General features: G+C 43.7%; 1 protein-coding gene across 3 annotated transcripts in view; it reads left to right on the top strand.

Moving 5' to 3' along the window:
• Nucleotides 1-25477, top strand: part of DSCAM (DS cell adhesion molecule) — a 439612-nt gene that overhangs the window by 296608 nt on the left and 117527 nt on the right. For all 3 annotated transcript variants that reach the window (XM_056858130.1, XM_056858129.1, XM_056858131.1), the window contains 5 exons: nucleotides 8650-8817; nucleotides 14007-14077; nucleotides 18602-18842; nucleotides 22541-22687; nucleotides 23300-23455. In XM_056858130.1, the coding sequence (XP_056714108.1) occupies nucleotides 8650-8817; nucleotides 14007-14077; nucleotides 18602-18842; nucleotides 22541-22687; nucleotides 23300-23455 (783 nt within the window). The remainder of the gene's footprint in view (nucleotides 1-8649; nucleotides 8818-14006; nucleotides 14078-18601; nucleotides 18843-22540; nucleotides 22688-23299; nucleotides 23456-25477) is intronic.

Below are 25477 nucleotides of genomic sequence, written 5' to 3'. Positions count from 1 at the left end.
GCAGCAACCGGCCGTGGAGGTGTCAGCCAGGGAGCCCCGCCGCGGCTGGCCCCGGCCATTGTGCACACGCGCGCCGAGGAGGCGAAAAAAAGCTGCCCGAGCACGCGCCTCCTCCCCACCGCACGCCTGGAATCCAAGAGGAGGGGGGGTACTAAGTCCCTGCCACCCAGCTTGGTGGCGGGGAGTGCAGGGAAGGGGGCAGGGGCTTTGAACGGCTCCGCGCTGCAGCGCAGAGCAGTTCAAAGCCCTCGCCGCCCAGCTGAGCCACGTGTGCCAGCAGAGAGGGCTATGCGTGCCGGAGTCGGCGCGCATGCCATAGGTTCGCCAACACGGTATTAAACCCTTTCTAAGTCTGTGCTCCACCAATGGATTCCCAAGGAACCAGGAGGAGTTTTTTCTGCAAGGAACTGCTTTCCTCCTAACTGTGGAAATGTAAATCTAATGCTACCCGGGCACAATACAGGCCAGGATAGGCTATCAATAAATTCTTGAGCTATTTAACTATTTGGAAATCAATGTCCTTTGCTCTTTTAAAGACCTAACAGCCTAATTGGTAAGAAACTACACCCCTACAGCTATGGTTTAAACTTGAGGGAAATTTAAATTACCCAACAAATTCCTAACAGGTCCTTATTATTAAAGCTGACTGTGAAGTGGCTGGATGAACACAACAAAACGTCCAAGAGAATGCTAGAATCCATGTAAAGCTAATGCAGAACCCAAGAAGAAGACACCAGCTGCCAGAAAAACCTCTCTCCAACAAGTGGCAGCAACAGCTGCAGGATCCCTCTCCCAGTAAAGTGAATTCAGTGCCTCACAGAAGCCCCCCACCAATGCTTTCTTCAAGCAAGGTTTTCTCTCTAAATCCAAACAGCAAACAGTGGTACTTTAACATAAATGTGCAACAACCAGTATATTTGGAGGGGGAAAAAACCAATAAGCAGAGTGCTAATAGTGTACAGATGGAAGATTTCAGCCCCTCGACCCCCCCCCAAATCAACAGGGCAAGGCTTCTAGAAAAATTAAGAAAGCAAGGCCCAAATAAAAGGAAAACAATGAAATGATCTCAAACCCTTCGATGATTTCTTCTCCAGGCAGCCAGCAGGCAGGAAGGAATCCAATTCAATCCAACAGGTAATCCAAATGGTCAGAGGAATGAGGCACCAGGATCCAGGAAGGAAGGCAGAGGGAGAATCACGCAGCAGGAGCTACACCAAACTCTGTCAACTGGCTGGTAAATGGCCTGGCCCCTGCTTTAATAGTTTTCTTTGGCCAAGCACAGAAGAGTTTGAAAAATTTCAGCTTCTGTGATTGGCCAAAGAACACTGTTCTTCTGATCTGCATTTCTCCAGGCCATTGAGAATTCATGGCCCTCCTCTCTCCTTTAGGTTTAGGTTGTCCTCGAGTCCAGGTAGGCTTCCCCAGCAGGCAAGGAAATAATAACTCACTTTCCTTGCCTGCCACAAGGGGAAATAGCAGATTCCCGAATAGCTGAATATATATTCAGCTTATTCGAGAATCGCCATTTCAGCTCGGCTATTTCCCTGCGGGTTTTTTCTCCAGTAAAACCTGAACCCGAAATAAGCCGAAATGGTGATTCTTGGCTTATTTTCGGCTTGGGTTTACCAATATACACAGCCCTACTCTCCCTGGGAAAAATAACACTATTTGAGACTCCAGTACAAAATCTGACATCAGAATTCTTTCCCCCCCAGTATAAAAATATTGCTTTAACTATGTTCCAAGCTACCCCTTTTAAAGAATGCATTACTTAAGCAGCTCATAGAGGATAGTTTGTACAGAGGCTTAGATGGCGAAGAAGCCATGGGTGAGCCAGAGTTGTTTTTTCTGTAGTCCCCCCCCCCCCCGTCCCCTATGGATACAACATGCTTCTACTGGGATAGGAGAGAGGCAGGCACTGAATCACTGTTCATTCATTTTCACCTAGGCTGCATTCAGATGTCATGAGCAAACTGAAAGAAAGGGCCTTTAAAGCTTGGACTCCTGCACTGCTCTGCCTTTCCTGAGGCCGTGCCAAGACTGGTGACTTCCTGCATTAGAAGCATATGTCTAATTACAACTTTTGGTGGTCTCTAAATCTGGGTACCTTGAGGTTTGTTTCTTTCCCAGTAACTAGGATTATAAAACAGGATTAAAGTGTGATTTAGAATCATAGTTTATGTGCAAGAAACAAACTCCAGTTTGTTACATTGCCTGAATTTGGACAACATAAGAAGTTGTGGATAGTCTGAAGATTTTCTAAACCAGGCAAGGAAATCTCAAGAACCACTGCAGCTGGGCCTGAGGCTTCAAACCCTGGTGTGAGGTTCTCCAGCCAACCTTGGCAATCCCAAAAAGTCACTCGCTCAGACAGGCAGGTCTAAAGCAGGTAAACGTTTATTCAGGAGCCGCAGGTACAGCATAAGCAATCCACAGGTTCAAAGCTGCTAATGACCATCCAGTCTACAAAGCATAACTTTAAGCATAAAGCAATCCCAGGTGCAAGATCAAGCAGGCCTGGGAATTGGGAGATAACAGTGCCTGGTGGGAAGCAGGGAGTGAGCAAGCCATAATACTGAAGTTGCCTGCTTGTGACTCAAGGTCAGAGCAGGGGTGGGGAAGGCAGGGGGCGGGGATAGTTTGAACAGCTCAGGGAAACAAAACCGAAAGATGCTCTTGAACAGAAACAGGCCTAACTCATGTCAAGAGCCTGCTTGGACCGCACGACTCCTGACACCTGGATGTTTTAGCAAGTATGTAACATTTGGGGGGGGGGGGTACATGCAGAACCTCCAGGGTCTTCTAATCTAGGACCCAAATCACATGGTTGTCTTTCTCCTCAATCCTTTTTCAGACCACTCTCTTTCTAGTTGCCAGCACCAACCAAAAGATAGCCAAACAAGCCAGGCTAGGAAAGACCAGAAAAAACAGATATAACCCAGTTAAGAAAAAAGGAATTGTCTTCAGACGACTGCTTGTGTAACAAGGAATGATACTCCACAATAGGGCCTTGTGTAGTGATGGCAGCAATGCTGGCTTAGGATGGTTGCCTTTCCTTGCACTGAAGTTTACTGTCAAGGAATTGCACAGCACAAGAGGTTAGTAGGGAACCTTGAGGTTTTCAGGCTTGTCAGTGTCATAGGGCCAATTGTGACTGGTTCATGCTATCTAAATAAAGCCCTGTTCTATAAATTCTGCTCATGAAACCCCTTGAGATCAATCTTCAGTGCCAGGAAAGGCAACAGTTCTAGGCTAGCCTCCCATCTACACTAACCCCCCCCCCCCGCATGATAATAATATGATCTAAGGATTGCTTGGATCATGTATGTGAAGCGAATAGGACTACCCAACTATTACTAGCGGATGAGTCCCCCAACTCTACAGAAGCAGTTGCCGAATATTTGGTAAAAATTTTAGCTACTGATTTTAACACTGACAAGTAATAGCAATAGCTGTGCCAATTGCTTGTGTTCTTTGGTGCCTATAGTGGAACTCTACTATTGTATTATATTGAACTTGATAAGTATTGTACTATTTTAACATGCTCTTTTTATGCTCTTTTTATGCCATTAAAGGTTTTTGACTTTGACTGAAGCACTTGGAATGCTTTAGAGCACTGCATACTGTTAGAAGTATAAAAGAATTCTTGCCCGTGTTCAAAAATGCCACTCTGCACAAAACCACTAGATGGCACAGCATACAAAGTAAATTGCTATATAGATGCAAGTTCAAGAGTCAGAAATATTTTTTTTTAAATACTGTACCACATTTATTCATGGTGAATGGATTTCATCAGTTTCATCCTTTATAAATCTGCTAAGTTTATAGGAATCTGAGAAACTGAAAATACAGCAACCTCCCTAAATTACATGTGAGAGGGCTTTTGACAAACCGCTATAATAGAAAATGATGGAAACACTTCTCTCAAAGCTGTTTCACATCTCATTTATAGTTTGCACAAAAAAGTCCTGATGTTACAAACCATTACAAAAATGTAGCTGCTATGTTATTTATGGGGCTATATGACTTCAGGCAGCAGGTGTAAGTGGGGCGAGTTACATGTTGGAGTGTGTGTTTTAAAAAACCCTGCATAATAAAACTAGCTCTAAAGGTGAAGGCTAAGCTGGAAACTTCTGTATACTAACTGTCCATGTACAGAGCATTTTTGACAGCATAGGGATGGGAAGGAATATTCACATTAATCTTTCACTAGTAGCCTGCAAAGGTGAAGTCCTAACAGGGCTGCACATTTCCTTTTACTGAATGTTTGAATTTGCTCACATTCTGATGTTGTAAAGCTCCATGACAAAGTGCATCTCTTCTCACTTTTACATCAATTGAAGTGGCTCTGCTTGACCATTGTGGGCCTCACATTTTCACTGTATTGTCAGGTTTCGTTTTCATTGTTTATATTATTCAAATTTGTATCTTCTTTATTTCACAAGGAATATAGTATGCACAACTGATGTCTGTGACTTGTTCTGTCCCCAGGATGTCTTGGGGAGGGTAGAGTTCGGGAAAGGGAGGGACCTCAATGGAGTATAATGCCAGATTCCACCCTCCAAAGCAGCTATTTTGTCCAGGAGAACTGATCTCTGCAGTCTAGAGATCAGTTGTAATTCTGGGAGATTACCAGGCCTCACCTGGAGGTTGACAACCCTATTAAATGGTGATTATCAGTAAAGCTACTATAGGTAAATAAATTCAGTTAAAATGTGGTGATCAAATTAATATTCTCTGTCCTCTTCAAATCAGGTTATATACTTCTGTCTGTGGGTGCAGGTCATTTGGAAACTAGTTCAGTGACAGCTCATATGGCTTTTGGAAAGTTTCCTATTTTCCCATTGATTTTAATACATTTCTCTGTCTTTGGCTGATCCCATATGGATTCACTTCCTTTTGGAATCTACTAACATGACTATTACATCATAGAGCGCCTGATCTTCAGCAGCTCTCTAGAAACAGGGAATTTCAGTCTGGTTTGATTCTCCTGAAATAATGCTGCTTCTGCAGTGGTGAGGGAAGCTGTTGCCAAAATGCTCTGTTTCATGGTGACAAAATCATGGGTAGCAGAGTAGCAGTGAAAAGACCTCTTTCTAATGAAATTGCATTCTGCATCAGTTGATGTGTTGGCAATGGTGAACAGATGATATGATGGTGCCTTATACTGAATCAGACCCTTGGTCCATCAAACTGAATATTGTCTCCGCAGACTGTCAGCAGCTCTCCAGAGACTTGGGCGGAGGTCTTTCACATCACCTACTACCTGATCCTTTGAACTGGAGATGCCAGGGCTTGAACCTGGCACCTTCTGCATGCCAAGCAGATGCTCTGCCACTGAGCCACATCCCCTCCTGATGATAAAATGATGGTCTTTTCACCTTGTTTCATCTCCGAAGTGTTCAATTCTGGTTGTCCCCCCAAACCTTCTGCTGACTGTTGCAGACATTTTTTAATCTCCCTGGCAGCCCCAAGGAAAATACTACTCTCCTTGCTCACAGATAGTGAGAGTGTGGGCTTCATTAGCTCCAGATATTACTATCAGATATTAAAGGCCATCGACAAAATGCTTTCTGGGGCTCCCCACTAGCTGGCACCCCAGTGCCCTTTGTTGTTTAGTTTAACCCAGCACATATCTGGCATGCTATGACCCAGAGCCTTAGAGGAGATGGAAATGAAGGCATGCTAGTGGCCTGTATCCTTTCACTCCTCTCAGGGAAGTTTAGGCCTGCCTCCAGCCTAAGGACCTTCCTCTAATTTCACAGCCTTTTAAAAGGGAAGAAGGCTCCTTGGATTATAAAAAGACTATTGAGTGGTCATTGGATGACCAGATCTTGGAAGCTAAGCAATGTTGTTATTTGGAATGGAGACCACCAAGGAAGACTCTGCAGAGGAAGGCAATGGCAAACCACCTCTGCTTCTCACATGCCTTGAAAGTCCCTTGCTAGGGTTGCTATAAATTGGTTGTGTCTTGATAGCACTTTACACATACACATGTAGGACAACTGTCTCTCAGTCTCAGGAGATCTCCTGGTTCTACAGGGCACGGAACTCTCATTTTAGGTGAGAGCCAGCGTGGTGTAGTGGTTAAGAGCAGTGGTTTGGAGCAGTTGACTCTGATCTGGAGTGGGTCATTGGCACCTATTGGAGAGTGCTGACCCTGATCAGTGAGGGACAATAATGTCTGAAGTCCTCTCCTCAAGCCTACAGATGACTGACTGCCACAGCTACTACAGCAGTTCTTTTCTGTATCCATGAAAAAAGAAGTACACACACACATTCCCTCAGTGATGGTTGGAAGAGCACACCTATATTATTTTTTGTATATATTTTCAAATTGATTACTCTATCAGTAAAACCATAACCTGATAAATGCAATGAGAGAAGATATTTACTAACATAAAATGTGGGATGCTAAAACAATTCAATTTCCTGGTACTTGTTGAACATTAGCCACTATGAAAGCGGATCATATTGAACACCCATGAACACATGAATCTGCCTTACACTGAATCAGGCCATCCATCCATGCATCAAGGTCAAATGTCAGCAAAGGCAAATAGCCGAACCTGAAAAAGCCAAATGATTATTCGTCTTTTTCGGGAATTGCCTATTCGGCTTCGGGGAGACCCCTAGGTTTTGGTGTTTTTCTAAACCTGAAACACGAAAATTACCGAAATTTCTAATTTTGGGTTTATTTTCAGTTTGTGTTTATCGATATGCACAACCCTAATGACAGATAACAATAATTATGAATCTTTAAGTCAATACCTTCACTTCCATGGGCCTCCTGTCAGCTGAAGGCAGTCCATGCTTCTTCCCTTGGCAGGGCCAGAGAACCAGTTGTGGCAGCTGACTTTCATGAACAGCTGATCATGTAGCCAGAGCCATTTTGGAGCCACATCTCTGGAACCTTTCTGTGATCAAGGTGCAGGAAAGAGAAGGAAGATTCACCATTGCTCTTCCTGTGGCAGCAGCTGAGCTGACAGGAATTTTCTAGGTCTGTTTAGCAGTGTGCTGCATTCAGAAATTACAGTTAAAAATTCCTGACAGCAGTTCACGTGAAATCTAATTGTTCCATCACAGCAACAACAAGGGCCTGGAGAACAGTGACTGCTGCCCTCCCATCTCTCTGTTTTACATTTTCTCACCTCCTCTCATATATCATGTTGGAATGTGGCCAAGAGCCACTAGGCTTACATATACCCTATTTTTCGCTCCATAAGACACACTTTTTTCCTCCTCAAAAGTGAGGGGAAATGTCTGTGCGTCTTATGGAGTGAATGTGTGTCTTATGGGCCCTAGCCCGGTCCATCCGGGACTCCCAGAGCCGGGTGGAGGGATCCCCTCGCCTCCCGCCAGCCGGTTGGGCGCGCCGGAATGACGCGAGCTGGCTTTCCCTGCCCTGACGGCAAGCTGTGAGGCGGGCGGGGCGCACAGAGCCAGCTGGGCGCGCTGGAATGATGCGAGTTGGCGTTCCCCGCCTCGACAGCCAGCTGGGAGGCGGGCGGGGCGCACAAAGCTGGGCAAGTTGGGACGGCCAGCTGGGAGGCGGGCGGGGCACACAGAGCTGGGCACGTCGGGACTGCACAAGCTGGCGTTCCCCGCCCTGACAGCCAGCTGGGAGGTGGGTGGTCCCGCACAGAGCCCGCTGGGTGCGTTGGGACGGCGCGAGTCGGCATTCCCTGATCTGACAGCCAGCTGGGGGGGGGGGCGTCTTATGGTCAGGTGCGTCTTATGGAGCGAAAAATACGGTACCAGTCTGCGCACACATGCTTACACACATGCTCAAACACATTAGATAACCTCTAGAACCTGTTGCTAGTGCCACCTACTGCTCATATAGATGTTTAAAAAGTTTTAGGCAATTTTGTGGTGTTCAGCTCTATCTACAAGTTATGGTAATCAATACCAACGAAACTCAAAGTTTCAGTAAGTCCTCCATTGTCTAGTAGATACTTGGACTTAACAAAGAAAAGCTACAGCCATCTTGCCTTGCTTTGGTACAGTTTCCTGAGGCCTCTGTCTGGCCTTTATCAGTATGTAAAATGTACCACTTGGTGCTCTTGTCCCTGCATAGTGATTCGTGGGGTCCTATATAAATATATTTTCAGTGTTGCCTAAGGATGGATTGGCCAAGACATTTCAGTGGGCTGCTGGGGCTGCTCCAGCCCTAAGGCACCTCACACAAAGTAGGCAGGAGCCTCCAAAAGCTGGTGACCCCTGTATGGGGGGGGCTGCTATAGCTATAAGCTGGTGGCCCTCACCCTGCACAATACAGGTGGGTACGAGGTAGATGGAGGCCACCACAGACATAATTTGGTGGCTCAAGCCCCACACAACATGGGTGGGGGCAAGATAGGTGGAAGCTGTGGCAACCCTGCTCCTTTCCTCACCCCTTTGTCAGGGGGCAGGACCAGAGGGCAGGCTGGGAAGGAAAGCCTTTTCCAGAGCCATTTTTGCCTCCCAGTCCACCCCTACTATTGCATTTGAGTCACTCAAAGTAATGAAGAGGACAGATAATTTCCCATTATTTTAATGTCATTTGTCATGCTTTTTGGTACCTTGCTGATTTAGTTAACTATTAAAGTGGAACAAACAAGGACTGGTGGAAAAGTTTATTTTCTTTCCCATACTTTCTTTAAATAGATTCCTGGGATTCCGTTCAAAGAACCAAAGACGTTTCCCCCCAGCTGAATCAGGCCACTATCATTGACCTACATGCTTCCTCTACCTACAATATCCGCATGTATGCAAAAAACCGCATTGGCAAGAGTGAGGCCAGCAATGAGCTTACAATCACCACGGATGAAGCAGGTAAGTTCTACACTTGCCCTGGCTAAACTTAATCTTCAATTTATAGATTGTAAACATTGGTGGGGGCATTATGAACTACCAATGCCAACAGATTCAAAGGAGCTGTAAGTGGGGCACTTTGCTGTGTACAATGCAAAGAAAAGGCCTCAGTAGCTCGAAGAAGAAATTTATGTCAAGATTAGTTGTTTAACATTAGGCACATGGCAACCTTTAAAATAAACAATGGTGGTTGAGAGTACCATCAAGTTGCAACCAAATTTTAGCAACCCTTTGGGGTTTTAAGGACAAATAGATGAACAGAGGTGGTTTGCCATTATCTGCCTTGGTGTAACAGCCCCAGTGTGAGCTCTAGTCCCGTGATAGTCTCATAAACAGACATCAGCAGACAAGCAGTCCAAAGAGAGTTGATTTATTGGAAAATCCACAGGTTAACAGAAGCTAAGAGTCAAATGGACACTAGTGAAAACTATGGGAATGGTACAGGGCATATATGGAAGAGCAAAGGGCAAATCGGAGTAGATCTGGATACCATGGCAACCCCCCTTCCAGGAGCTCAGCGTCTTCCCACAGAGAGTAGTCTAAACACACTGTTTGCAGGACACCGAGCTGGCCAAGGCCAACACCTGGAGAAACCACACATTCCTTTCACAGACCATGTCTGACATTCTGCCCCCCCAAAGGCCCCCCCCCTCACTTCCCGGGACCCGGCTTGTGAGGATAGGCAGTATGGAATTCGCGGACCAGGCGAGGACGGAAATATCGCGAGAATGCACCCACTCATCCTGAGCAGAACTGAAGTGCTTCCAGCGAACTAGATATTGGAGGGACCCATGGTGGATACGCAAGTCCAGGATTTTTGCAACTTCAAAATGCTCCTCCCCCCCCCACCATTACAGGTGCTGTAGGCGGTGGTTCAGGATGCCACTCTGGGGAGGGAACATGCGGTTTCAATAGACTGACATGAAACACGGGATTAATTCTCCTCAGAGATTTGGGGAGCGAGAGTTCTACAGTCACCGGGTTGATGATCCTGGAAATGGGGAATGGACCCACATACGTGGCACTGAGTTTGCCACACGGGCGCGTCGCTCGTAGATTCTTGGTGGACAAATAAACCAAATCCCACACCCTGTACTATTTACTCGGCGAGCGGGTTTTGTCAGCTTGAACCTTATATTTACGTTTGGCTCGTTCCAGATTTTTTATTACCCTCGGCCAGGTTGTCTGAATCGTGTGCACCCAGTCAGCCACATCACCACCTCCCTCCTCCCCTGAAATATCGATATGGCCAATGGGGCCAAACTCTTGTCCATACACAGCTTGAAAAGGGCTAAATCCAGTGGACTGGTGCATAGCATTTTTGTAAGCATATTCAGCAAAGGGCAACAGTCCTACCCAACCATCTTGATGGTAATTAACATAACAGCGCAAGTAGCACTCTAACACAGTATTCACCCATTCCGTTTGGCCATCTGTTTGGGGATGGGAAGCGCTTGACAGTCCTTGTTCTACCCCAATCAATTTTAGGCAAGCTTTCCAGAACTTAGCCACATATGTGCTCCCGCGGTCACTCACCACCTTGCGCGGAAAACTGTGCAATCGGAAGATATGTGATACAAAGAGGCGGGCCAGTTTTGGGGCGGAAGGCATACCTGCGCAAGGTACAAGATGCACCTGCTTCGAGAACAGATCTGTGATTACCCAAAGTACAGTTTTTCCCTCACTGAGGGGTAGATCAGTCATAAAATCCATTGCGATTACCTCCCAGGATCTAGTGGGGGTTTCCAAAGGATAGCACGCAGAAAGTCAGATTCCTCGGGGAGCTCGTTCAAAGCTCCTACCCGAGCTCTCGGCGATCCCTCCAGGGCTCCAGCCAGAGAGAAGGTCCTCGGGGAGCACGTCCTTAGCTCCAACCCGAGATCCCGGCGATCCCTCCAGGGCTCCAGCCAGGGAAAAGGGATATAGGATTAGACTAGTGTCCAAATGTGAGCTCTAGTCCCGTGATAGTCCCATAAACAGACATCAGCAGACAAGCAGTCCAAAGAGAGTTGATCTATTGGAAAATCCACAGGTTAACAGAAGCTAAGAGTCAAATGGACACTAGTGAAAACTATGGGAGCAGTACAGGGCATATATGGAAGAGCAAAGGGCAAATCGGAGTAGATCTGGATACCATGGCAACCCCCTTTCCAGGAGCTCGGCGTCTTCCCACAGAAAGTAGTCTAAACACACTGTATCAAATACTTATTTCACTCATTATAATGCACATCAATCTCTGACTTTTGTCTTCTGGGTTTCTGGGGTTTTTCCTGTTGTTATTCTGTCTCTCACAGCTACAATAAACCTACCATTAAAATTATGGACTGGTCATTTCTTCGTCAGAGGGCAAACGGGCAAATTTAGCAGGGGATCAGATACTTTTTCCCCTCACTGTACCTAGTTTTCCTCCTCCCCTATTTTGTTGTGAGGTTGGTTAGGCTGAGAGAAACAATCTTACAGGCCCAAGATTACCCACTGGGCTCCAAGGTAGATTGGGTATTTGAATGATGGCCTTCCAAGTTGTAGTCCAACATTCTAACACTTGGTTATTCTGGCTCTTGCCATTTTAATACATGTGTGATTATTATATGCTTTCTGTTACATATTATCACCTTTCCATCTGGCTCTGTCACCACACAGAAAGCTATTATTAAGTACTTAGTTCACTGTCATCTTGTCCCAAATCTTTGTGTATTTTCTGCACATACACACACTATTGTCCAGCCAGTCTTTGTGTTTGCTACCTCTCTCATTCTCCCATGTACACAAATGGATGCACAGAATGCTCTACGGTTATTTTTCTTAATTAACCAGTACTATGTCTTATCTGTGGGCTTTCATTTGACTGAAAATTAACATGCCAGCATAATCAACTGACCTTAATTTGCAGATTAGCTTTCCCATTAACAACGTGCAACCTGTACGTCATGTTATATTCTCCACTGTATGACCTAGTTTCAAGATGACTGACCCTTTCTTTGCTCTCATTATGAAGCTGTCCATTCAGAGTGAAGGGTCAATTATAATGGAACCATCATCAAAAGCTGCTGATTTATTCAGGGTGAAACCAGGGGAGAAAAGCCAAACCTTCAGCAGAGCCATAATATTGGTTGCCTTGGTATCAGCTGGGACCGCAGACACCACGCATGGAAGTGCCACCATTTGTCATTCTTTATTTTAGCTCACTGCTTTTACCTCAGGCATGTTCAATGAGTATGGATTCCCAAACATCTGAGGGAAGCCCCAGGCAGGGAATGTAATGAAGGCTTTACAAACACAACAACATTAAATATTAAATGGAAGGGAAACCATATTTGCAAAGGTGCACTGAATATGATAAACTGTTGTAGCTTCAGGCTGCCAACAACGTTTGTTCAAAGAACCAGAAAGAGGGTTCCTGCACCAAGAAGAGAATCTGCTCACTTTTGTTTACATCTCATGGGGCCTTCCTTCCCTCATTGTCACTGTTTCAAGTTGCCAAGTTCTGGTACCTTTGCAAATAGCCAGATCTGCACAGTGGTGCCAGCCGTGACTACCATTTATGGTCTTAAAAACCTGGGGGGGGGGGACCTTGCTTCAGAACAACAACAATGCCTGATTTGGGGCAAACCACACCAACTAGTTAATAACAATGGCTGTGGATTATTTATTTTATTTAGTATTTTTATCCTGCTTTTCTCCCCAATAGGGACCTAAAGTAGCTTACAAAAATATACCTTGAACAAATTTACATAGTATATATAAAAAAGCAAAGAGCAAAATTAACAAGACATTCTGGGCAATCCACCGGATTGCCACCGGGGCAATCTGACTGGCAAAGGCCACAGGACGAAACCACAGGCTAAGAGCCCTTCAACTCACACCCAAGGTCTTGTGCCCCCACCATGCCCAGGCTGTCAGTACCTGCAGTGGGAGAGAAAAAAAACACCCAGTCTAGTTGTTTTAAGCTGGCAGCTTTTTCTCTCAATTCCCCCTACTCATATGAAACATCACAAAACGCACAAAACATCACACGCACTAAATGCTGGTGTTTGAGCAGCATTTTGGATTCCTACAAATGGAAATGATGCACAAATATTGGTGACTAGGAAGAGAACCATGAGGAGAAGACGGCAATGGAAGTGGAGGTGACCCGCAGGAGGAGAAGTTGAGCTGGAGCAAATGCCAGAATTAGCAAGCCAGAAGTAATGAGATCCAGCATGGAATCTAATGCAGCTTAATTAAAACCATCATTATAAGTATAATCCTTAAAACACCATTATAGCACAAATAGAACAGAATATTTAATACCAGAGCAGCTGCTTTCCCTAACAAGCCACAAAAGCTTCAGTGTTTTAGAAAGTAGAACTACAGTTTTGTTGAGGTCTTGCCATTGAGGTTCTCATGTGACTGGAAACTGATATAGGTACAGAATTAGCCCTGTGTGAGCCAAAACATCATACTTGTTTTATTGCTATTGCCATATCTTTCTCAGCTTGTCAAACCAATATCTTTCTCTGCTTAGCATCCCCTTTGGGGCATTCATTGGTTTCTACTGGTAGTTGCAAGCTCTCTACACCTGACACATCTATACATTGACTGAATGTGTGGAGAGGGAGAGTGGGCACAGGAATATTGGCACCACTGGCCCCAACTCCTCCATGTGATCGCTGAGTTGTCATGCAGAGCATACATTCCTTCCCCGTGATCAGCAATGCTGCCTACCAAACATTACCGATCACACGGAGCGAGTGTACATATTGACACTATCTGCATGTGTAGGCACTGTGCTCACGGGCCCATGATCACGTGGAGGCAGGGGGCAGGGCAAACACCTTTGTGTCTGCTTTCCCTCTTCATGCATTCAGTCAATTCACAAAGGGGTTGTGGGTAAAGGGCTGCTATGGGCTCCCATCAGCGAACATTTATATTGCAACTGCTTACCTATTTAGCAGAGCCATGATGTGTGAAATTGTGCTTTCTTTTGACAGTTTACAAATAAATATTATATTTTCAGTGATTAGTTAACCTTTTTATCATAGCTTCACCTTGGAAAAAGGCCTTTGATATATACCCGTATGTTGGCACTTGTAGATACGATGTGGTATATTGTTTTCTGTAACAAAAGAGAAAAATGCAGCATGTTGATGCATCTTTCCATTTCTCACCAGCTCCTGACGGACCACCTCAGGATGTTCAGCTTGAGCCTATATCTTCACAAAGCATTAGAGTAACCTGGAAGGTAAATAAATAATATTCAACAGGAAGGGAATATAGCATATTCTAGGATGTATATTACCATATTAGTAAGCTTGAGGCTCAAAAGTGATAGGGAAATAAGAGATATATAGTTGGGATGAATTTATACACATAATGCTTGAGGTTAAATTTTAAGAAAATTACTTTGCAACTGAGTGTAATTGCATGCTAAATTAAATTTGCATGCAATTATATGTGCCTTTGATTGTGCCCTTTTGAACATCTTATTAACAGAATACAGCTGCAGTCTAGTAAGACTGGATTTTAGATTACTTCTTATGTAAAGGGCTGGTATATCCTTAACATGAGACCAGAGAAATGATACTGGAGTCTCTGCAAGAAAATGCTCATAGTGTGTCAACCAAACTGAAACAAACATAGGAAATTATCGTGCAAATAACACATCTGATGTAGAGCTGCATAAAGGAAGAACTGAGTGGCAAGTAAGAAGAGCTGAAATTAGTCATTTAAGAAAAAATAAAAGCCTTGTTTATATCTTTTATGAAGATTCTAAATTTTTGTAATTTTGAAAGTCATATTTTTTTAAAAAAATGTTAATTTCAGTGAGCAAAGTAAATTGTGGAAAAATTGCTACACAATATCATCCAAAGTTACTATATTATACTATAACTGACAATAACAGTGCAGTCAGGAGCAGTTATACCTTTTTAAGTACGCTAAAGTCAGTGGATTTAGAAAGACCAACTCTGCTTTAGTTTCCACTGTTAATTTCCAAATAGTAGACAAAGAATGAGTTCACTACAGCACACAGGTTTTTGACCAGCCTGCACAGTTAGCTGCTTTCAAAACTAAGCTTAAGTTAGTTCAATTTAAGAGTAACAAATGTAATTCTTAGGACTTAATAAGCAACTAGAATTCCTTTTACACTTGACAGTTAAACACAGAGTATGGATTCAGTTTACAGTGGTCTTTTTTTGTGAAGGGAGAGAACTGTCCCTTTTCAGTCAGGTAGTTTCTGTTCTCCTACTCAAGAGGGCAGCAATCCAGCATACGTTTGTGGTTATTGAAATGTCATTGAAATGACTGTAATTGTGTGCTGAATTAGACCAGTGGTTGCCAACCAAATGGTCCAAAACAAAGGTAATCAGAGAAAGGCAAGCAGGCACAGAACCAGACATCTGCACTGCATTGATTAAGTATGCAGTATACTGCAGCCAGTGCCTGTTATTTTTGTTTGGGGGTAAGGAAATGTGAGGTGTCTCTAACACAGGGGTGGGGAACCTTTTTTCCGCCAAGGGCCATTTGGATATTTATAACATCATTCGCGGGTCATACAGAATTAACAACTTAAAAATTAGCCAACCAAGCCCCAAGCAGGCAGCTGCCCCAGATGACCCCCCCACCCTGCACAGGCAAGCAGGCAGGCATCCAATCGGTGGTGCACTCGCCCACCTGGTGGCACAGGATGGACTGTTGCACTAGCCGGGTGCCAACAGACCATCCGCCTTGAAGAGAGGCTATTCCTGACCAGGGGAGGGGGCAGGTCACCAGTCTTCGAGCCATGAGCTAGAGATCTGCCAGGACCCACCAAGGGCCAGACCAAATGATCTCGCGGGCCTGAAATGGCCCCCGGGCCTGATGTTCCCCACCCCTGCTCTAACAGATCTTAACAGATCTTAGCACCCATACCAGCAAAATGTTTCTGGGATTCTTCAGAGGAAACTATAAAAATTGAATGGGTATGTTTCTGATATTAATTTGTACTCTAGATATGCCCACAATCCCTAAATTCTGAGGGACACTGCTTTCCATTATGAGAATTGAAGGGGAGGGGAGGGGAGAGAAGCTGTTCCATCAATAGGGAGCAATGTCTGGGTGAGAACACTGGTTTCCTAACTAGTCTCTCTCCTCCTCTACCAGTATATGATTACCTATCCATGTAATGGCCTTTCAAGCATGCACAACTTTTATCTCCCACAACATTCTCTTATCTGCTTTCATAGCTATCTACCCAACAATCTACACTGTACACACACGTACACAAATTAGCAATGAGCTTAGCAAACACTTCTACTTTTTTATACACATATATCCAACATACATTCCCTGACACATACCCCATCCTTTCCTGTTCAGAGACAAAGGGAAATACTTATGAAGCTTCCCAGCTGAAGCTGATCCTGAGATAATTATAGTGATGAACAGAGGTCTTTTGAATTATTTTAACATAACAAGTAGTTTCATAGTATTATTTCTGCAACAACAACAGAAGTCCTCCACAATGACTGACAGGGAGAGGTGGAAATCTTATCCCCCTGTTAGTCTTCCTCCCTGTGCTGCCTCCACTGTCCTTCCCTCCCACTTGCCATCCTTGCAGCTGCTCTCCTTTTCCTGCTTCCTTTCTTCCAGCCCCTTCTTTTGCTCCAATTTTCTTTCTTCCCTTCTTCCACTGTGCCTTTGCTTCCTTCCCCTGCCAGTCACCCTCCTTGTCTTTCCTACCTGCCCACTCCTCTGTCTCTTCACCTAGGCTTGCCAGACCCCTGCCAGGAGCAGGGGATCCCCTCCTTTGGGCCCCCTTCCCCCCAGTGCCTTCCAGCTGGCTGGTGGGGGTGTGTGTCTTACTAGGCTTAAAATGAAACCTAGGCCTCAATGTAGTTGGCATGATGACATCATTTCTGGAAGTGACATCATCATGTCGGTTACATCGAGGAAGACGCTCTGATATTTAAACAAAACTCTATGGTAAAAACTTCTACCATAGTCATCATCAGTGGTTTTCCTTTGCAGCTGGTAAGTCCCCCAACCCCCATCTCCCACTGGTTGCCAGGGAGGCCTGGCAACCCTACCTCCAACTCACCTCAGATTTGAAAATTAAGCTGCAACAGCCATTTTGGATTACCTAGGCACTGTTGTTTCAGGTTGCCTAGCCTAGGCGATCCAAAATGTCTGCCAAAGTCTTGCTAAGTAATCTTGTAAGACCATTTTTAAAAGTTTACATTTTTAAAATTGATTCCTTCCTTATTGGATTTAAGATTTTGTCTATAAGCCATGGAACTCCTCATGATTTATTGATACACTTGTTTCTGAATATGGCCCTATTTTGCAGATTTTTTATTTGCACTCTGGGCACTGGTTCAGAATTAAAAAATAAATAATAGAATTGTGTAGTTGTCATTGATGCTAAAAACACATATCAGAAGAGGAATCTCTTGAAGAAGACCTCATTCAAATGATTCCTAAGGTTATGATGTTTGAAAATCAATGATCTAAAAGTTTATTTTAGTTAATTAAAAAAGAAGCCGATAAAAGCCTTAGAAGTTGTGTTCATGGTTTGTATTTTGTATGTACCAATCAAAGTGAAAGACTCAATGACTCCCAATGCTCCTCTCCCCAAATAGGAAAAAACACAGATATTGAATACTAGAACTATAGTTCAGTTGCTACCTGCCTATGTGAAATTTGTTTTTGAAGCCTTATGAGATTTAATTCTATTTAGCTTACAGATTCAAATCAAACAAGCATTCTTAGCTTTGTTAATTATTGTGTGCTCCTGCTAGAGCACCGTACATGGTAACATTGCAAAATGATTTAGGTAAATAGAATAGTGCATTTTGTGTAGCACTGGAAACTAAAAGTGTTTATAGTGTTCATCATCTGATTTACTGAATTAATTATGCTTGCATTATTTTACACTGCACTTTATCATTCTCATTTCTAGTGAAATGAAACAGTCACTGCCAGCAAAATCTAGTATTAATTTATTGTGGTGGCTGAAAAATTCTGAAACATGACCACCTGTGTTATCTCAATCCTGTATTCCATACACATACATATGCACACCTGTGAAGTTATATACAGGTTATCATTCAGTATCTACTTTAGGTAATCTACTTGCCAAGTAACCATCTTAAATGTGTGCAGGACCCCAGTGAGTTTCTTCTCCTGACTTCTGAATGGCTGTGCTGTGGGCCTTCTTGGGGCACTTTTACACTATGAGGGTGGAGTGGTTCACTGGTGGGAAATTGTTCATCAGAACTACAAGTTGTTTACTTAAGATAACATGTAATAACAGAGTTTAGAAGGAAAGTTTTAAATCCAGTTCTCACAGTAAATACCTAGATCATAGGACTGGCCCAAAAATCCTTATAGTCACCATATACTGTGCTCAGGGTGATCCACAGCAATTGTCACTTTGAGTATAGCTTTCCCCTATCAGTTTGGAAAAGAAAAATCCCTAGTTATAATTTTTATCCCAAACATGCAGTTACTAGTCTTTTAGTTATAAATGAAGTTCCTTTATATCAATATCAATATCAATATCAAAACCTTTAATGGCATAAAAGAAGCAGATTATGGTAATACAGTACTTATCGAGTTCAGTATAAATTCCTTTATATAAGTCATTACCATCATGAGATTAATTAATTAATTAATTTGTACTTCAGTTTTTAATGTAGGTAGTCTTGACCTTGGGAACAAAAACAAAGACTACCCCCAATTTATAATTTAAATCATTAATGTTCAAAGTATGCTTCTTCTTTTTTAGGCTCCAAAGAAACACTTGCAAAATGGGATTATTCGCGGATACCAGATTGGTTACCGGGAATACAGTGCAGGCGGCAATTTCCAGTTCAACATCATCAGTATCGATACCACTGGCGACAATGAAGTGTACACTTTAGATAACCTGAAAAAATTCACACAATATGGCATGGTGGTACAGGCATGCAATCGAGCTGGAATAGGACCATCTTCTCAGGAAATTATTACAACAACTCTTGAGGATGGTATGTAGTAAGCATGCAAATGTCACATTTTAATCAGGCTGAGATCTCTGTGTGGTCTAATTAGATTTTTTTTAAAGTATATATATATATATATATATATATATATATATATATATATATATATATATATATATATATATATATAATTTCAGTTTGTATATTGTAATCTGATGAGTACAAAGTAGAGGGTGTGATAAAAATGACCATTTTGTTATCTTGGTGATTTTGGTAAGTTTTTTTTTTTTTTTTTAAGAACCCGCTATCTTCACAACTAAGGAAATATACTTACTTTAGCAAAACTGAATGTGGAATACTTTGGACAGACCTAGGTCTCTATCTTTCTAGGGCACAACCTCCACCCGCTTCACATTGCACCCCTTAGTGCACCCCTTAGTGCTAGCTATAAAGCAAAATAAAGGTTAAATGGTATCAAAGTAGTGATAGAATATCCATTTAGGAGTCTTGTGTTGGATTCCTGGGTTTCTGAAACTGGGTACTGATTTTTTGTATTGGTTACTGGCTATGCAGGAGACAGTAGGAGTTTCCTGCTAGTAATATTTCCTATTATTGACAGTCTTGCATTATTCTTACCCTAGGAGCATTTTGACTTAGAATATAATACTATTAAAGAAAAACCGCCATCCCCCCTCCCAAGCTCAGATAGCTGAGACCTGTAGCTGGGCTAGACAACTTGAATTTACCTACCTATAATCAAGCATGTCACTTTCTAAGAAAGCTGAAAATAAATGACCTATAGAATATTTCTAGATTATTGAGATCACGTTGCATAGTAGATCTGTTCTAAACCAATGATAGAGAGCCCTCTTGTGGGAAAAAGGGATTATTCCATCATTGAAGCAAATAGTGGAAAAGCATGCAGTAATATGACTAGTTAAGTATGATCCCATGGGAGAGATTCTCAGATATTTTAAACCATCAAAGCATGCTAAAAATGATCAGCTGAGAAGGATGTTCCTGTAAACTAATTAAATTACAAAAAGCTTTTAAATTTCTGAGCGTTTCTTTAGCTAAAGCTTTGTAGAATGGCAGTGCTCTTTATTGACGGATATTTGTTTCTCAACTCAACTTGATACTGCTGAGAGATATTCTTAGCACTGTTACTTGAGGTCTTAGAGCCTAGTAGAAGCCAAAGATTACATATCCACAGGTTTACAAATGTTGCCTGTGTTAGTGCTAGCTGTGGCGAGGGAAAGGTACTGCATGCGTCTATAGATCTTTCTCATTGCTGGCAATGGGAGTCCAGGTTTATTTCCCCACTTTCCCCCTCAGACCTCCCTTCAGTAATGAATAAGATACTCACAGATTTAGAACAAAGGGACTATCTTGAACTATGTGGTGTTGCAAAAATAAATCCACACCCTCTTTCTGGGGACAGAGCACCCCATCTTTTCCAGTGCTTCCAGATTATCTAGAATTCTTAACCATTCGAGCCTTTCGAAGACTTTCCTTCTTGGCCAGACATAATGATTTTCCGCTCAATGAGTTATCTGGCAGATTCTTAGATAGCCCAATCAAACAGAGAGTCTTCCTGTGTGGAAAGGCAAAGATAGAAACACCCATTTTTTATTCAGTTGTGGTTTGTATTCTTCTGTAAGATCTTCTTTTATTACTCCATTGATTTCACACTTTCCTGTATGTTCTCACAACTATCATTTAACCTGTCTACCGACTGGTAAAGATAAGGCTGTTATTCTATCCATAGTTTATTATTTAATGGCCACTTTGAAGATACGCCAAAAGTTATAATCAAGTTACTCCTAAATGCTTATTTGCATACAGGCGTTCATTTTGCACTGGAACTGTTTCCCCACTCCTCCACATGAAGCCTGCTGGGTGACCTTGGGCTAGTTACAGTTCTCTCATAACTCTCTCAGCCCCACCTACCTAACAAGGTCTCTGTTGTGGGGAGAGAAAGGGAAGGTGATGGAAAGCCACTTTAAGACTCCTTAAAAAGGTAGAGAAAAACAGGGTATAAAAACCATCTCCTGTTCTTCTTTCTCTATGTGTAAAGTACTCTTGTTTGCTGGTATTGTATTTAAAATAGTTCTGAGCTATTTTGATAGCTATCCATATATTCTTATCCAACCCTTCCTCCAAGGTGCATGGCTCTCTTTCCCCCTATTTTATCACCACAGCAACCTTGTTAGATAAGTCAGCATCTGAGAGAGTCATCAGCCCAAGGTCACCCAGTAAACTTTGTGGCTGAATAAAGATTCAACCTGACTCCTAGTCCAGCCACCATGCTACACTGGCTGTCTGATTAAACATCTACAGATGGTGGTTTTCTACAACATTAGTTCATCCTTTGATGAAAATATTTCCTGCTTGTTTTGACCAATAAAAACTGGTGACCATCACTTATTTAAATATTGATGTTAAATATCTGTTGCTATGTGTGGATGCAGGCATATGCATGCACAAAACATTATACACAAGTTGTTGCATGTAGATTATACATGTGAACTAGGTTTGTGCAAAACAAATCGATAAATTTCCAGGTTCGGATTTATTTGGCTTGATTTTTTTCAGTAAACCTGGAATAAGCTGAATACCCATACCAGTAAATATTGGTATTCGGCTTATTTCTTGGTTTACCAAAAAATTCAGGTCCATTATAGTCTATGGGGATTTTTTTCGAAGCTCCTGTAGTAGAGTCCCCAAATTTGCAGCATGGCTGCAAGGGACTCTCCTTAGATGCTCACCGAGGATTGGTGAACTTTGGGACAGGGGGTCCAATTTTATAGGCCTACAAAGGAGTTGCCCCCATCCTCCAGGCATTTGCAAGCTGAGCTGTCCATCAGTTTTCAGATTCAGAAGTTCATTGTTGCCGAGGACTGGCGGAAAGAGCCGATTGGCAGGCTGGTGCCTCAAAGTCTGGAGGCTCCCTTCATATCTGGGGCACATAGCATGATATCCCTACAAATTAGCTTCCAAACTAAGGGAAAAGGCTTAAATGCAAGAAAAATAAGGCACAGAAAACATTTATTTTGGTGGCAAATGACATCCTGTGAACAGTCCTTTATTATAGTCATCAAATATCTGATTTCAAGAGATAGTCACATTGCGGGGAAATGAAGCCACTACTTGGGGCGACCTTGCTGATATGCATAGGAGTAACATAAATCAGGGAGTGTGATGAAAAGAGCAACTTCGTAATCTCTGTTCAGTGAGGATAGCAGCACCTTGATGTAAAACACATAGTATTTTCATGGCATCTCAAGGCCATTCAGCCTTCATACCACTACTTATATGGCAAAGATAGTGGCTTACAGTCACTTGCGATAAAGAGGCGTCAGCAAATAATGCTTCCCTGGCACTGTTTCAGGTTGGAAAAACATAATGGGGGGAATGTAGGAACCTCTCCTCTCCCCACACACCATGGTGGTCCCAACCAGAATTGGGACCCTATGGCACTGTTAAAAGGAGTTTGGCAGTAGGAATTCACTCTGTAAAATGGCAGCACATTGTTGTCGTCTTGTCTCATTTAGCCCTAAGTGTTGACTGTAGGTTGCAACATGGTCAATTTGTCTGCGTTGCATTATATAACTGTGCTTAGAAACAGTTTTTTCATTTATATTCTCCTCAAACCTACCTAAGACATCTAAATAGTTCATTTTATATATTTTGTTTTTCATTAGTACACAAATGTGTAATTAAAAATGATGCTCTAATTTCAGTTCCAAGTTCCCCCCCAGAGAATGTCCAAGCTGTTGCTACATCACCAGAAACCATCTCAATCACCTGGTCTACTCTTGCCAAAGATGCCCTCAATGGAATTCTACAGGGATTCAGGGTTATATATTGGGCTAACCTTTTAGATGGAGGTAAGTATCTTTGCACCCCAGTCCTAGAATCTTCCATCTGCATATAATGTTTTCTGATGCTGCCTGGGCATAAGACGTTTTTTGGCAGTATATTAAACAGGAAAGTAATAGTGATCCAGAGGGGTCAGGATGCTCTTCATAGTGCTATACACTTTCTTTGTAGCTTGTGATATTGGTTTTTATTCTGACCCAGTAAAGCTTTCTATGACCCTTTACAAGTGATTGCTATTTTTCATCTACCTGTACTGCTGTTTCTGAAATAAGAATATCAGTAAAGTAAAATGCAATTTCATAAACATTTTCACATTGAAATAATTTAGCAGGCTATATTTATTTTTAAATAGTGTAATGAGCCTAAAATGGTGCATTAATAACTTCAAAGTGTTTTGCATGTTTATTTTTCTCTGTGAGACAGATATAATTTTTATGATTAAATGCACACTATGGGCATTTAACATTATTATGATTGAATAAACATAATAAACTTTATCCTTGCCAGAGTTATATATTTTATTCAGGCAATTTCTTGCTTATACTCACAGCAATATAATTATCCTTTAATAGGAGAAGAATGGCACTGTCACTAACTCAATTTAATTGTCTGCTCCCTAGAGCTGGGGGAAATTAAAAATGTTACCACCACACAGCCCTCGTTAGAGCTTGATGGCCTGGAAAAGTACACAAACTACAGCATCCAGGTGTTGGCATTCACACGAGCTGGAGACGGGGTTAGGAGTGAGCAGATTTTCACACGCACAAAAGAGGATGGTAAGACTGAAATATTCTTCAGAGTCATGGAGCAGTGTTGCTGGGTTATATTCAGGTTTTCACAGCTCTGCTTGGAGTGTGTACAACATGTTATGTATGTATAAAGGGCACTTCTGTATATGTACACATCCACTTTTGAGTGAAGCTGGTGTCCAGAAGGACTCCAATCTATAATATGTAAGTATCTTCCATGGTATCTTGCTAGGTCAGGCATTGGGAAAAGAGTAACGCCTAGCTCCAATAGACTAGGTAAGAGGGCCGGCCAAGAGCTGAGGGGTTCAAGGCGTCTGTGGTCAGCCGAGGCTCAAAAAGCAGTACAAACACGCCAAAGTGTGTGTGTGTGTGTGTTTGGATAAAGTGAACTTGTTGGCAAGGTTTGGGAACAGTCAGAGGTCAAGTGGAGCTGAGACATCATGCTAAATCTTCTGAGGAAGGGAAAAATGCACAGGAGATGCTTTGTTGGCAAGAAGTAGGAGTTATACTTGAGGGAGGGGGCAGTGGCCAGTCACTGCAGCTAAAAGCTTCAGCCCAACACCCAGAAATAGCCCCGATTCAGGACTTCCTGCTGCTGACTCCTAGGCACATGATAGTTGGCACATGACTACCGTATATACTCGCGTATAAGCCGAGTTTTTCAGCCCCAAAAATGGGCTGAAAAAGCCGGCCTCGGCTTATACGCGGGTCAATATGGGGGGAGGGAGGGAGGAGGGAGGAGGGAGGGAGGAGGGAGGGGGGAAACTTACCACCGCCGCCGCCGGGCCCGTGCCGCTTCCTGCCGCCGGGAGCAGCCTGGGGCAGCCTCCTGCAGCCGCAGGAAGGCTGCCCCGCCCCCCCGGCCCCCGCCGCCATTTTTCCCGGGTGGGAGGAGCCTTGGGCAGCCTCCTGCAGCCGCAGGATGGCTGCCCAAGGCCTCCCCGCCCCCGGCCGCCATTTTTCCCGGGCGGGAGGGGCCTTGGGCAGCCTTCCTGCAGCCGCAGGATGGCTTCCCAAGGCCCCCCCGCCCCCGGCCGCCATTTTTTTCGGGCGGGAGGGGGCTTGGGCAGCCTCCTGCAGCCGCAGGATGGCTGCCCCGCCCCCCGCCCCCGCCGCCATTTTTCCCGGGTGGGAGGGGCCTTGGGCAGCCTCCTGCAGCCGCAGGAAGGCTGTCCCGGCCCCCCCGGCCCCCGCCGCCATTTTTCCCGGGCGGGAGGGGCCTTGGGCAGCCTCCTGCAGGCGCAGGATGGCTGCCCCGGCCCTTCCTGCCCCCCAACGCCATTTTTCCCGGGCGGGAGGGGCCTGGGGCAGCCTCCTGCAGCCGCAGGAAGACTGCTCCGGGTCCCCCTGGGCCTCGCCGCCGCTTCCTCCCGCCGGGAGCGGCCTGGGGCAGCCTCCTGCAGCCGCAGGAAGGCTGCCCAGGCCCCCCCGGGCCGTGCCGCCGCCGGGCCCTCACCGCTGGAGAGCCCTGTCAGGTAAGCCTGTGGGGGGGAGGGGTTATAAGCCGACCCTCGGCTTATATGCGGGTGCCTAATTTTTCCCCATTTTTGGGCAGAAATTAGGCACCTCGGCTTATACGCGGGTCGGCTTATACATGGGTATATACGGTATGTAACTGTGCGCATCCAGTGCATTCCAGAGGAATGTTTGTTGTAGCCTTCAAGTGAGCACAAACTGCAAATCATTTAATTTTTTGCATTTTGATCAACCCAAATATTCTGAATACTCTTTCACAAAATAACTGCAAAAGAGGGACCCTTTGAAGTCAGATTTAAGATGAAAAAGACCGACGTACATTTCTATTTCTTTCCATATGGAAAAGCTACTTTTTAGTTCCCGATGGTGCTGCTTATCCTAACAAATCTTGAATCATAATTCCTAAGGGGGGAAGGTACTCTGCCTTTTATCTGGTATCTTCAAGACCCACTGCTGTATAATGTATTAACTAAAAATTTATTGACAAAAAAAGGCTATAAGGTCACTCACAATGTCACAGAAGTATGCTGTGCAGCCATTGTTTAATGTAAGTAGGGTTGCTACCAAATTGCA

This window comes from Euleptes europaea, chromosome 12, assembly GCF_029931775.1.
Source record: "Euleptes europaea isolate rEulEur1 chromosome 12, rEulEur1.hap1, whole genome shotgun sequence".
Classification (NCBI taxonomy): domain Eukaryota; kingdom Metazoa; phylum Chordata; class Lepidosauria; order Squamata; family Sphaerodactylidae; genus Euleptes; species Euleptes europaea.
This window is presented reverse-complemented; position numbering and strand designations above follow the sequence as displayed.